This window comes from Poeciliopsis prolifica, unplaced genomic scaffold, assembly GCF_027474105.1.
Source record: "Poeciliopsis prolifica strain line A6 unplaced genomic scaffold, Auburn_PproV2 SCAFFOLD007, whole genome shotgun sequence".
In the NCBI taxonomy this organism is placed as follows: Eukaryota; Metazoa; Chordata; class Actinopteri; order Cyprinodontiformes; family Poeciliidae; genus Poeciliopsis; species Poeciliopsis prolifica.
Window position 1 is genome coordinate 11,695,388 of NW_026562382.1, and position 14,939 is coordinate 11,710,326.

Here is a 14,939-nt window from a genome sequence, read left to right on the forward strand (position 1 = left end):
TTATCCATCTTTGTCTTTTCTCATTTACATTTAACCCTCTTAATTTTATTAGGCATAATCCTTGATTAATCCTTGATATTTCTATTCTTATAAATATTGTATATTTATAAGAATGTACAATATTCTTATAAATATTGTTTACATTATGATCTTCGTTTCAGTGCCTTTTTTGATCAGTGTTTTTATTTCAGCCCTCATGTATGCCAGTATTTTTGGAAACGTCTCTGCCATCATCCAGAGACTGTACTCTGGGACAGCCCGCTACCATGCTCAAATGTTACGGGTCAAGGAGTTTATCCGCTTTCACCAGATCCCAAACCCTCTCAGGCAGCGGCTAGAAGAGTACTTCCAGCACTCATGGACCTACACCAATGGCATTGACATGAACACGGTAAATAAAATAAATAAATAAATAAATAAATAAAAAGAATGACCAATTAACCGACCAAAAAATAAATAAATAAAAAGAAATACTTGCATTTATCCATCCTTGCATTGATGATTGTTTAGGATGCTAAAAAGAGCTTTCTTTCTTTCCTTTGCTCTACATCTGGACTGTCATCACTTCATTGGTAAGAGCAGGAGGTACATCCATTTGCTCCATTTGTTTTGTCAATTATCTATTTGAATATTCCTTAAAAAAAAAGACAATCATATTTCAAAGCTACCTTAAATTCGTCAAAGTGCGTTTCCCCATAAAATGTTTTTTTTTTCAAACTGCCAATTTGTATTTGTCCATCTACATTGTGATATATTGAAATATATTGTTTTATATTTCAAGTTGAAAACCTATTATTAAAATTGTTTGAACTGGATTGGTAAAATAAAATGATAATCATTTTGCTCACTAATTCCATAGATAATGGAATTATCATCTAATTCCAAAGATAATAGAATTAGTGAGCAACATGACACAATGAAAGGAGCAAATATAGACACATCAGTGCTTTTGGCTGCTTACAAAGTATTTAAACTGCACAAGCCAAAGAAATTAAAAACTACAACAGCTATGGTTTCTGAGGAGCTATTTATTATTTTAATACAGTTTGCAAAATGATGGGATTTTCTTGGTTTCACAAAATAAGTTATGATTTGCATTTACTGTTGGATTCTTTCTCAGTTGTTTTTTTTCCTGATGTATTGTACTATCTTCAAATATCAATACCATTTCCTTCCTTAGCGAAAGTGCAGTTAAGTTATGTATCTTGTAACTCAGGACAGCTTCCACTTTGTGGGCTATAGTCTTTTTAAAACATTCCTGTATGAAATATAAAATATTTTTGAGCATTTTTCTGACAGAGTTGTTTGTGTGTCACAGGTGTTGAAAGGTTTTCCTGAATGCCTGCAGGCAGATATTTGCCTCCACCTTAACAAAAATCTTCTAGAGAACTGTAAAGCTTTTCAAGGGGCAACCAAAGGGTGCTTGAGGGCCTTGGCCATGCGCTTCAGAACCACTCATGCTCCTCCTGGAGACACTCTGGTGCACAGCGGCGATGTTCTAACAGCTCTCTACTTTCTGTCCCGTGGCTCAATTGAGATACTAAAGGATGACATTGTGGTAGCAATTCTAGGTAAATATACATTTTAATTGACTATTTTTACTGCAGTTTTGCAAAATCCATTATAGCTCTTTTTGACTGGATGGATGGATGGATGGATGGATGGATGGATGGATGGATGGATGGATGGATGGATGGATGGATGGATGATGGATGGATGGATGGATGGATGGATGGATGGATGGATGGATGGATGGATGGATGGATGGATGGATGGATGGATGGATGGATGGATGGATGGATGGATGGATGGACTGCAATGCTGTGGACAGTGTAAACTGAGTTGCATAAAGATTGTGTTTGTCTGACCTTTTGCTAGAGAGTTGAATTATTTATTAATGCATTGACAGTCTCTATTAAACATTAAATCCTCGACTCATTTGCAATAAGTGATTATCTGCAAAATGTCAATATTACCTTCTGTATCAGAAAACACAGTGAAACCTCCAAACAGAAACTTTATTTGTTCGAACATGGAATTTGTAAGTTTCAATTTTACATGCAAAAGCTGTTTTCCCATGAATGCTCATGGAAATTAAACTATTGATCTCCTTAGGGATAAATAAAATATATTCCATTCTAATCTAATAAACTGTAACTGCCCAATAACACCTATCAAAAATGGGAAACACAATCAGAATAACAGTATTTTTTGTAATAACAAAAAGCTAGAAGTATTTCATTGAATAAATAACACAAAAGAGTAACTATAAAGACACTAAAACCACTTGTAGCACACATGATACAGACAATGGAGAAATGGTAGAGATGGTAAATATATATATTTTTTTGAAGGATTAACCACTTACATTAGGATATCAGGAAAATTATTAGGAGATTCTCCATTTTAGGGAATACAGATTTCTGTGGACTCACTTTCCAACACAACTCCCACACATTAAGCCAAGACTGTATCAAGTTCACGTCAGTGACTTTGCAATCTGTGCTAGCATTCACATCATTGTCACTGGGCTTGAATCTAATAAATTGTTTCCTGGCTGGAAATAATTTATAATATTGTGCATCACACTAACATTATATATTTATGTTGCATGGTACAACAGCTTTGTCTCATTTAGGCTGCAAAAAGTAGCATTACACTTCTCTCTTTGATGGCTCTGCAAGGGAGAGCCACCACACTGTCATCGGCTTCTTTGCTGATATTATGACAGCTGCAGGAAAAGCAGGAAAACCACAACAGGGTAGACAGCTCACATGCAGCAGCAACACGTGAAGCCGACTGATAACACAAAGCCAGGTTTGCTAGGGGATTGCAGCTTGGTGGCTTCGGAGGTTAACACATTTACCTCCTGAGCTGTTCTCTTCCCAACTGTTTAGTAGGAAGAGAAATTCTGGATATCTATGCAGAATTCTGATTTGTAAAAAAAATAATGATATTCAGATGTGTTCTTTAACGTTTTCACTGTATCCCCAAATGTCTTTATGCTTAAAACTGTTATTTGGCAACTACAAGTTGGCATGGAAACAATTGTCTTGATTGCTGTAAATATTCTAATAAATATTGTTCTATTACAAACAGCATTAATACAAAAAGATGATGTTTTTAACCAAGTGTAAATATAAACAGATCTTTTTATTGTTTTGTTGTTGTTGTTTTTTGGTTTTTTTATGCTACAACCACAAAGTATTACATGGTGATTTAATGGAACAGATCAAAAGAAGGTACCTAACTGTTTAGTGAAAAAAGATGATATCTGGTTTTCAAAAAAATATTTACAAATGATTGTTAGAAAAGTACATTAATTGTATTCAGCCCCTTGAGAGAACTAATAGTTGCACATTTCCCCAACTGACCTGTGGTTCTATGCAGATTCTTCAAAGTTACCATGGGCCTCTTAGCTGTTTTTCTGAATAATGCTTTCTCTGTCTTGGTCTGCAGTTGTGACAAAAGCTTTCCATTTTCAGATGACTTGTGTGAACAATGCTCTGAGACAAGGGGTTATTACATGAAAATATGAAAAAAGCTCTGATGAGGCACTATATACTGTGGTCAGTAGTGATTTTTTTCCTCTAATTTGGAGACATGGAATGCTATGGGGGTTTTTTTCCTCTATCCTCATTAAGTCTTTATACCTTATACTGGATACGCTCATAGTGCTCAGACACTTTTTTCTCCCCTAATGATGCTGTAAAGCTGGCTGCATTGGTGTGAAATTAGTCTGCTGCACTAACGATTACCTAATCCTTGTGTTGAGAGCTGCTTGTTGGCGAGAAATGTATCACTCTGTGTGCGGTTTGCCTCTGCAGTAGAAAGGTGTCTGGTGCGTGCTGTGAACGGAGCACTGGCAGCCAGCGTATCGTATCTCTTTTTCCTGAACCCCTGCTTACACAGTTGGCATTTAGTGAACCCCACACTGCAACAAAGGGATTTTTCATGATGGCCTTTAGACTAGATCTCTTGTCCTTTGCAGAAGTGGGTATCTATTTAAGTAGAAGGGATGTTTCTGTACCACCTATTGAAAAATAAGCCTATTGTACAGCAGATTCCACGATATTATGAGAGTTTGCTGAAGAACTGGCTTTGTTGGTGTCCAACTCAAATATTTCCTTTGAAGTGCACAATAAGAAATGTGTGTCAATCAACAGAAGCCCTCTCTTTTACCGCACATCAAAGTTGCTTTGTGTCAGTGCTTATTCCTCAGGATGAATAATGGATCAAAGATAGAAAGGCAGCTGATGCCCAGGCCTTGGGAGAGCATCTTCAGAGAGAGGAGACCCAGTTTGATTTTCATTAACCACAAAAAAGAAGCACCTCCTCTGCCCTTTGGAGATAAACAACAAACAGTTAGATGTCCCACTGGAAATCCAACACAAATTCTTCTGTGTAAGCACATTGGTAAAGAAGAGGTATTTCTCCTTTTGCTAATTTTATCTCTTGTGTACCCTTAACAGGAAAAAATGATATATTTGGAGAAATGATCCATCTTTACACCACACCTGGGAAGTCCAATGCAGATGTGCGTGCTCTATGTTATTGCGACCTGAGTACCATTCAGAGAGAAGACCTGCTGGAGGTGCTGGATATGTACCCAGAATTCTCGGACTATTTCTTCAACAACCTGGAGCTTACCTTCAACCTCAGAGACGATCCAGCAAAGGTTGAAATGCTTAAAGCCGTTTAAGAAAATGCACAGATTCACTCATACGTTTGTGTATGCTCCTTAAGTGTATCTGTTGCATTATTTTTGGGACCGTTAGTTTTACATTTGAGCCCTTCTTCTTTTCCTGTGGAACTACACAACAGACTGCAACAAATTACTGAAATGAGTTCTAAAATTGATGCTGAAATTGAACTTTATCCAGCGTTTTGACAGCTATGAAAAGACATTGTTATTTTTTTCTTCAGCTTTCTAAAATCAAACCGCACAATTCCTCTATAATACAACTCAGTTTTGTTTTTTTGTTTTTTTTTTTGTAAATCAAAAAAGTTGTGTTTTATCTTCAGTCTGACCCTCTAAAACAAATGCTTAAAAGCAATTAAAATATGTATGACATTTATCCAGTTATGAGCATACTTAAATTTCTGAACAGAATGGTGTTTTATGTTTTTAACTACTGAACATTTGTTTCTAATATTTTTTGCACAACTTGTGAATTATTAAAAATATTGACCATTTATTTTAGTTAATTCTATCTACTCTTTTTAGTCTGTTGGTGTCCAAGAGGGTGATCCAGATGCTGATGATAATAGAAGCATGAAAAGAAGAATCTCGTTCACCCCAGATATACCTACAGGTTAGTAAAGACTTGCAAAGGCATGCACAGCTATTAGAATGTGCTCTTTTTAAGAATCTGTGATCTATGTGGAACATACCCTGTTGTTTTCCCCACTGATTTCTTGATTAATTTCCCCCAGAGGAAAACAACGAAGCAGATAAGGATATTCAAAAAGAGAGAGGCTCTACCTCCTGCCTGAAAAGGGGCTCAGTGGCCCTGGGTTCTTCCTCACTCAGTGTTCCAGTCCTGGACTCTGACCTTATTGTGAGAGACGGCTTAGACAGAAGACCCTCTATAGAAGGTAGGATAACCTATTTATAACTGTAGTGCAGAAATAATTTTGTCTGCAAGCTATTTATGAGAATTTACTGGGTTCGAAGTAGATATAACCTTAAAGATGAATGTGGTGTGTGACTTTAAAAAATTACTTTGCCCTCCCAATTTTTTTGACAAATGTCTTGGCATTAATTAATTAAATTTTTTTTTTCTCCAGGAAGTCAGACTTTCTTGTGATCTTTTACAATTGTATTGATCGTTTGTTCCCTACGTTTTCTGAAGGTTCCCAAAGCTTTTCTTTGGAGCCACTAATTGCTTATCTGGCTTTTGCATCAGAACATGACAGCTGATTGTGCAGAATGTGCTTAAAAATTGAAGAAGCCGGGCAAATGGAGGACACAAAGGAAGAAGTACCAGGCTTGAAAAAACTATCAGCAGTGAAAAGTCTTAATTAGCAGAGAGGGGAAACTCTAACAAAGATCTGAAACAGGACTTGAGAGAGGAATCCTCCTTCACATGATGCTAATACCTATTTGGAAATCATTTATTATGTTAGAATAAAATTGTCAAATTCTGTTTAGTAGGGTTCATAAATTTAACTAAAAGATTTGACAATCAGCTCATCAGATATCAAAAAATTGAATTCAAATTAAAATGGTCCTTTGCAAAGCTGTCTGTAATGCTTGGACACAATGCTGGTTCATCTATTTGGATTAAAAAGAGCTTTTTTTACGAGTGACTGGTTCATCAGTCAGAATTAGGTGGATTAACACACACAAGAGAATAATTCTCTAACAATCGACTGGTACAAAGTTGAAAATCATTGATGAATGAGTAGAAGAACAAAACATTTAAAGGACCTTCAGAAAGATTGCAGTACTATCGACTAAAAAGATCATGAAAGGTTACAATAAGTTATTGCTTTTTGGAAGCGATGTGTAAAGAAATTCAAAATTATTTAAAACTTTGCACAGGACTGTAAATTGATTCCTCCACGTTATGTGGTCCAGGTTGCTACTTCCAGAAAAGAGACACGTTTGCCTTCAAAACTGCCTTAATTCTTTGTGGCCTACAGTCAACAGGCTGTCAGGTGGGTTTGTCAGCTAAAGTTAATTGGTGAATTTATCCTGAACACACACAAGAAACCAGAATGAAAACAGAAAACAGTAAGCTTAATTCTCACAAATAGTTGACTCTAACTCTTAGTAGGCAATGTTTCTGTTTTGTTATGCTTTGATACTATTTGGTAACATTTTCCAAAGCAGAGTGATGGATGCATTAAACAAACATTCTGCTTATGTTCAGGTTTAAATCAAGGACGTTTTTGTTGAGTTGACAAATTAGATCATTTGAAAGGGTTGAACTGAAAATATTAGGTAGAAATGTGTTTATTATTACACCCCTGCAAAAAAGTATGTATCATAATCTAAACTATGGACCCTAAAGACAACCGAGTCCAGTCTTCCTGAGGTTCCTTCTCAGAAAAAGTTATTCTCTCCTTTGAAGGCAGTGGGAGATCTGAGTGAAAAAAATCTGAAGACTGGTCTGTATTTAATCTGACCCGCTCATGCTTTGACAAACCCACCTGCAAAGAACACTCTTTCAGATATAATTGTTGAACTAGCCTGGACGTTGTTTAAACCCACAAAAGGGGGTACAGCACATATCACAGAACAGCCGGCAGGAAACTGCCGTGTGCCCAGCAGAGATAACAACAGGGCAAACATTTGTTGCAGTCCACCTGCAACAAAAGCTTGATAGATTACAAGGACAAACCTACACACGGCTCTGGAGCAAAGATTAATTACGTTCTATTTTGGTTTTCTTTTTGTGTGGTGAGAACGTTGTTCTGAGCCACATATGAAAAATGTAAAGCACATGTGTTGGTGTGGTTGTCCAGATCTGCGCTGTGATAAATGGGCCTGTAAGAAGCCTGAGGACTACCTGGATGAGTCAGCACAGATCCAGGACCTGAGAGAGGAAGATAATTCTGCCAGCGAAATCACATACGGCGAGGTGGAACAACGCTTAGGTCAGCTTCAGGAGCACTTAAACAGGTACAAATTTTGAGAGTCAGCAAAATGAAGGTCATTTCTGCCATACTCTATAAATTAACTGGAGTGGAAACTTCATTTGGTCATACAAACATAATGTGTTTTTTTATTTGTTGTTGTTTTTTAAACAAAGATATAGGTAGAAGTCTGTGTGGATTTTGTTTCTATTCAGTAATGAAGTGGAGGTTGCAGCTGTTCTCTTTGTTTGGACAGATATAGGACAGAAATCTCAGTATATCTATATTTATATGTGGTGAGACATAATAGCAAAGAGTGAGAATTAATCTAACTTGGAAAAAATAAGAACAAACCTAACATAGCTAAAAGTTGTTGAAGTGCATGCAAAATTTACAAAGTTAGATGCTAAAGTTTTATGTAAATAAAAACTAAACAAGTTACAAGTGTACCCTCTCGAAAACAGGTCAGCTTGTGCTGATGCTAATGTCTAGAGATTTCCCAATGATTAATGGTTTAGGTCAGGGTTAGAAAAACTTATTATTGCTCATTTAGCTTTACAGATTACACATAAACTTCACACATAGGACCTATGGTGATGAATTTTTAAGAACATTATAGCATATAAGCTGTGGTGAGGCCATTATTTGACTCCAAATAAGTGGATTGTCTGAATTCTTGTGACATAAATTAAAGTTGTGTATGTTTTGTACTTACATTTGGGTCGCTGCTGCTTCTAGAAACAGTCAAAAAAAAAAGTCATTCAGATACCGCTTACAGCATCCTTGCTGGATCCACTTTTTCTGCTTCTGGGTCTGACTCAGGGTCAAAGATCTATGACTGTTGTGCATCTGTTTGCAGCTATGTTCACATGCTTAAAGTGTGAGCATAAGCATTGATTTGGGTGGTGTGGCCAGCAACAGCTTATTTGCATAAAGTGACAAGACAGCCTATAACAGCTCATTCTGAACCGAGGAAGTGAAATCTTATCTGAGAATGATGTCTTGTAAAAGATGTAATTGATATGTTTTGAGTAGATTTATGGGCAATACAAAATTGAAGGAAGCATCATAATAAGTACCCATTAACGTTTTTTTAACCTTGTGTATGACAATGCATAAGCTGGAGGACAGTTCCAAAAATGCCCTAAATTTCAGACTGACATAACAAATTTGTGCTACTAAAGAAAAACCAAAAATAAATTTTTCGTAAATGTTTGCTTCATAAGGTAACAACACTGAAATTACAAACACAATTCTCACATGTGATCTTAAATTAGATTTGAGATAGCAGAGAAAAAAATTATGAAAAAAAAACAGCCACAACGGCTTGAAAGTTGAGCTGCATAGCTTCTGTTATTTAACTCTGATATTATATTTATGCAAACAAATCACTCTGAAAGATGCCAAATGAACAAAATTGAACTCAGACAAAACTGAACTTACCAACCTGACCACAATCTAATGGCACAAATAAATCTGACAAGGGGTAACTAAACAAGATGATTCATATCTCTAACAAAACTTGGACATGGACCCTAAATACAAACTGTTAACGACATACAAAAAGCTACTTCAACTAAATAATACACATTAATGCCTTTTTCGCATGAGCTAGCAGTGCAATCCAATGAGCCTCTTTTGCATTTAGCTGCTTTGAAACCTGGCCACCATTTTTGGTTTGGCCAAGGCTCCCAGGGACCTTGTAGATCACTGAACACCAAAAGAAAGACAAAGTAACCAAATGCATTAAAAGTGCGCACGTACAAACTGGACTAATTACCAAAATAAACATTCTTAATGTTTAAACTGGTGAAAATGGGCATAAATGCACATATTATGCTAAATGACAATTACTGACTTCTATGTTGTGTGGTCACCTTGAACATAAAGCTATTTAAGAAAAATATTCAGCTGACACTGGGGGAAGGAAGAAGGAGAAGCCATATTTATTCATCTGCCACTTCAAAGTTGTTTTTTCACTACTTTCCTTTAAGGATGACATAGTTCATAATATTTTTACATTGTCACCTCCCACACTGTTAAAAGGACAGAAAACGAGCATTGCATGTTCACGAGTAGGTGGAGGAAGACAACGAGCTGGCAGAATCTGTTGTAGGAATCAGAGTGGGAGGCTGGATCTACTGGAAGCAGGATATTATGCATCTCCACAAAACCACAGCATATTAAACTTGAGAATGAGTTGGAGCAAAGTCTGTGCTATTTTTAAGAGGTGTTAAATAGAACAGAGGAGAAAGAAAGTGATGACTAAGTCTGAAAGAAAAGTTTAAAATAAAATCAATGTTTTTTTGTTCTTTTTTTTCAGGCTGTTTTCTATAAACAGACATTTTATTCTCACCGTTTTGTGAATGAGGAGTAACGTCGTCCGTAGATACTGTAGCAAGCTTGCAGCCACCTGAACTGCATGAGTTATTTTTAGCTGGGATTGTAGCAGCGAATGTGAGAAGGTATCACAGGTCCTGAAAAGTGGGATAACTCATTTTACATTGCACAAATAAAACATCTCATCCCCTGCACTATACCTGACCTTATTTTCTCCCTAATGCACACTGGCTGCAGGATCAGCAGCACTTTTCTGATAAGTTGAGGTTTTTTTCTGGCTTAACATGTCTGAAAGCATATGGCAGAGGAAAGAAAAGGGGTGATGTAATATTTTCTGTGAAAGCTCCTTGAAAATACCCCCACCACCACTCTCTGCCCCTCAAAAATCAGTTTGTTACATAAAAGGGAATATGTTACCGCTTATGAAATTCATTGTACTTCAGATAAAATAATTGAGTGATATCTGGTCCTATTTAGATCGACTTAACAAATATAATAAACTAATCTGCACAATAAATGGTGAACTCACACCTCCCACACGAAACTCATTATCACTGCTTGCCAGAGCAGTATTGGTCTTCCAGCATGTGTTTCCACACCTTTACATTCTTTTCATCAGTCCACCAGAAAAGAGCACATAAGCTCCATCTACTGCTCAGTGACATGCACCGGGTGTTTTTAGCCCTCATTGAACTCACCCAGAATCATATATTTCAGCTCTTCTTGTTTTGATAATGCTTTGTGCCTTTTTCAGGTTGGAGTCGCACTTGATATCAGATATTCAAACCATCCTGCAGATGCTGCAGAGACAACCGACTCTAGGACCCCCCGCCTACAGCACTGTGACAGCCAGTCCAGAATATCAAAGATCCGCTGTGAAGGTTCAGCCTGTTGCTCTGTCTGCAAGCCATTTATTCAGCCATACAGACACTCAAGTATGAAGACTTTCTTTGTTCAGAAGTCTGAAATTTTGCTTAAGTATTTATGTTGTTTGAACGTCATCACATTAAGTCAAGTTGCAACCACAATCTTCTATGTTTGCGATGGAAGTTTTTTCTAATATATCAACAAGAAGCAAAAGATGAAATCCAAAAAGTTTGACACGGATTTGATATCAAATTTTTACTCTGATACAACGCTATGAAATCAATTAGTAGTACAGCTGTGTAGACAACTAACACAAGCTTTGCAAGTCACTTTATTAGTAAATAACATCTCTGTGTGTAAAGTAATTTCAAGATAAATCTTGCTTACTTCTAGGCCCCAGAGTTTTATTTGTCAATATTAGTATTAGCAACTTAGGTGGAGGAATCTGTCAACAGGACAACTATGCAATGACAAATTCAGCCTGTATGAAAGGGTGGCAAGAAAAAAAAAACAATTGTTGAAAGAAAGGCATTAGAGGTTTGTCTTAAAGTTAGTCACAAAGCTTTGTTGTTCAGAATTAAAACAAGTGGAAGAGTGTGCTCTAGTTGATAACAAAATAGATTTTCTTGTAGCCCAAGTACAAAATACAGCATTACAGAAAGAATGCTAAAAATTGGTGAGAAGATGAGTGCAGTTAAATGTAGGGCCATCCCCGAAGAAAATGTGCTAGAGGCTGCAAAAACGTCACCAATTTCTATCTGTAAAGTATTTAAAAACTGAATAATTTTTCTTTCACCTCACAAATATGAACTTTGATTTGTTCTGTCACAGGTTTCTGGTTGTACCATGACAAAATGTGAAGAAAACTGTATGAATTGTAAATGTGGAGTGCACGCTATGTTTGAGATGCTAAAACCTATTTTTAATGTCTTCATTTTTATTCTCAGGGCCCCAGCCAAAAACTGGAGAGCACCATTCAGGAATCCAAAGACTCCATTGTGAATGCACCCATAGAGGACAGCCTTACAGTATTTTTTCAACAAAGACATGCAGACATGCATCAGCAACAACAACAGATCCCAGCACATCAACAGCCAGCACTGATCCCTCTTCCATCTCAAACCTTATCTGCCTCCTGCTCTTCTGCACTGCCCTCTGCCCCTGACCACACCTCAGAAAGACACCTCAGACATGTCTCAGACTCTGAGGTTCCCAGGACATAAATTCTCAGCAGCACCGTATGATAATATTGGAATTATTATGCTGTAATTATTAAGTAGCACTCTTTTGTTTGTTTTATCAGCATGCTGGCACAGACATCTGCATCTTAAAGTGGCTATGTTAAAGAAAGGAGAATATATTTCATTGTGCATGTGGTGAAAATGTTTTTTGCCCTCTCTTTCTGTTCTTTTGGAAGAAGGAAACTAACAAGAGTTGCAGATTTTGGCACTTTTTAAAAAAGATTTTTAAATGTGAACTCATTTTATCCTAAAAATCCACATGAAGCCAGAAGTCTGTATAACTAAGATGAGACTGCTGTTATTAGACAACACTTTTTTTAATGGCATTAATAGTTGGTTGTATTAGAGCGAAGACAGTTCGCCTATGTAGAGTTTTGCTAGATTTTTCCTAATATTCCGCTTTACCTACTGAAAAACCTGGTTGGGTCACCAGTGTACCGGTCTTACCATTAACACATTTATTTACCAATACAGGGAAAACCATTGTGACAATCAGAGAGCAATGTGTCACTCCGTAACATTTCTAAACAAGAAAACATGACTGACCTACCTCACACAAACACTGGTCTCTCATAGAAACCAGCAACTTCTGCATTATTTCACCACATACAAGGTTTTTTTTTATTTACTCTGGTGTCAGTTGTTCCTAAATTTGACTCAAATCATTTTATATTTAAAAATTTGTTTTTTGAGGGATTGATAAACATCTTTTGCAAGATTTTAGAAAAAAAATAGGGTCGCTGATTGTTGAAGATATATATAATCTGGCAGATGGAGACAGTGATGGTGACAGGGAGTCACACAAACTCCCTAAATGCAGAGATTGGATCCAAAGAAAGACACAAGTAAGTCAAGCTGACAGGTGTTTGCTGCCAGGCTGCCACTTGTGTAAAAAGGAAGAGTACACTGGCGGCAGAAAGCTACCAATGTACTGGTAATCCACGGATACTCAGGATGTTGAAATGAGGATAGTTGGCATAAACTCAGCAAGATGAGACATTATGAGATTGGAAAACTGTGGGCTGGTCTAATGAGTCACAATTTCAGCAGGGATATTCAAGTGGTAGGGTCAGAATTTGGTGTAAAAATCAAAGTTTGAATTGATCTTGTCTTGCATCAACAGTTAAAGTTAGTGGTGGTGGTGTATTGGATATAATTTCTTGGTACCAAATGAACAAACAGCATAGGCATAGAGTATTACTGCTGACTATGCTCTTTATGAGCATAACATATCCCTCTGCTGACGACTTCTTCCAGGAGGACAAAGCTCAGTGTAACAATACCCAAATCATCTCAAACTGCTTTGAATATCACAATGAGTTATTCAACTCCAGTTTCCTCCACAGTCAACAACCCTCAATCTAAGAAAGCACCTTTGGGATGTGGTGGAACATGACATTTGTATCATAAATGTGCAGCTGACAAATCTGCAGTAACTGCATGATGCTGTCATGTCAATACGAACCAAAATTATGATTTTGGCATCGTGAATCTTTGCCACCAAAGGTGTACCTAATAAAATGGCCAGCATGTGATTTTTCTCATAACTCACCAGGATGCATCTACTGTATAACCTGCTGCCAAATTATGTAGCACTTTATCAATCATTGTTGATGGTTCAAGCAAAAAACAAGAACAAAAAATTAAGCTTTTGGTTAAGACTGATAATGCTGGTTGTTGACAGGCCGTCAATCTTTTCAAGTCTGGCAGGCGGCTGGTGAGCACAGATGTTTGTTCATGTTTGTTGACCCTCTGCAGCCTGAGACTTTGAAACTGAGGGTGTGAGCCAACGCAAGGCCTGGCACTGCTTTGTGTCCTCATTAGAACCTGAAGTGTGAGGAGGTGACTTTGTTACAGCGGGAGAAATGATGACGCAGCGGTTCTTTTTCCATTTTCTGAAATCTTTGCATAGTACCTGACACTAAGGGTCTGACAAGCCAGCGGGGAAAAGAGAAAAAAAAAAAAAAACGCATTCTGCAAATTTCCTCTCCTGGGACAGGGGATATAGCACGATACTGACTACATGGATACCCTTAACAGTCACTACAGAACCTGATCATTATACCCCATCTATAGTCTGAATCCTGTGTGGGTTACACAAACTATTTCCTAGAACTTTTAGAGCGATTCAGCATTACTACTGAGGTGTGTGAACAGTTTTCTCATCCTTAGCTGTATGCCTATATTCTTTGCAGTGTGACTCAGGGGCTATGGATAATTGCACTGCAACATACATCACAGTACACTATGTATTTAAATGATGTGCATTATTATTATTATTGCAATCGCTGATCTGCACCTACTGTACTATATTAACCAGAATGCACCGTGCATGCTTGTTTGAGCAAATATCATAACATGCAGATTTGAGGATTATCTGCTGTTATCCCTGCCTCGGACACGCAAGTACGATGCAGTGCATGTGTTGTAAACTCTATTTATATACTGTTTTGCACTGATTTCAAGCCCAAAGTAGCACAACATATAATGATGTCAGCATTCATGTGTTATTTTTTTATTTAAATTTTTTTTTTATGTATGTGAAGGTATGATGTGGTAGAAAAAGACTAAATTAAAGATGGGATTTCACTTAGTCATACAGTAGGATCTGTTCTAAAGAAGGCTTCAAACAGGGACTTGTGCCTATACAACCAGTCCAAATGATAAGTCAGCCATCTTTAATTGTAACAAAATCACATTCATGAATCCCATTGTATACCCATGTTATTTTGGATAATGTCCACCTTACTAAATATTATTGAACAGCTGTAAAATAAATAATATATTATTGTATGATGTAAATAGTATTTTTTACTCTATCATTTATTTATGAGATTCTGTAAAACTATAGATTATGCTTGTTTTGAAACTATGGAAGCAATAAATTAAAAAGTGTTGAAGTTGTGT

The 14,939-nt window shown here is 36.9% G+C and overlaps 1 protein-coding gene across 1 annotated transcript in view; it reads left to right on the forward strand.

The window, feature by feature from the left end:
* LOC129361321 (potassium voltage-gated channel subfamily H member 7-like) overlaps positions 1-14,932 on the forward strand; it is a 40,059-nt gene extending 25,127 nt beyond the window's left edge. The window contains exons 8-15 of the mRNA XM_055032097.1: positions 192-391; positions 1,319-1,571; positions 4,473-4,678; positions 5,228-5,315; positions 5,437-5,598; positions 7,474-7,630; positions 10,679-10,859; positions 11,739-14,932. Of these exons, the coding sequence (XP_054888072.1) occupies positions 192-391; positions 1,319-1,571; positions 4,473-4,678; positions 5,228-5,315; positions 5,437-5,598; positions 7,474-7,630; positions 10,679-10,859; positions 11,739-12,014 (1,523 nt within the window). The 3' untranslated portion in view covers positions 12,015-14,932. The remainder of the gene's footprint in view (positions 1-191; positions 392-1,318; positions 1,572-4,472; positions 4,679-5,227; positions 5,316-5,436; positions 5,599-7,473; positions 7,631-10,678; positions 10,860-11,738) is intronic.
* Positions 14,933-14,939: the final 7 nt, after the last annotated feature.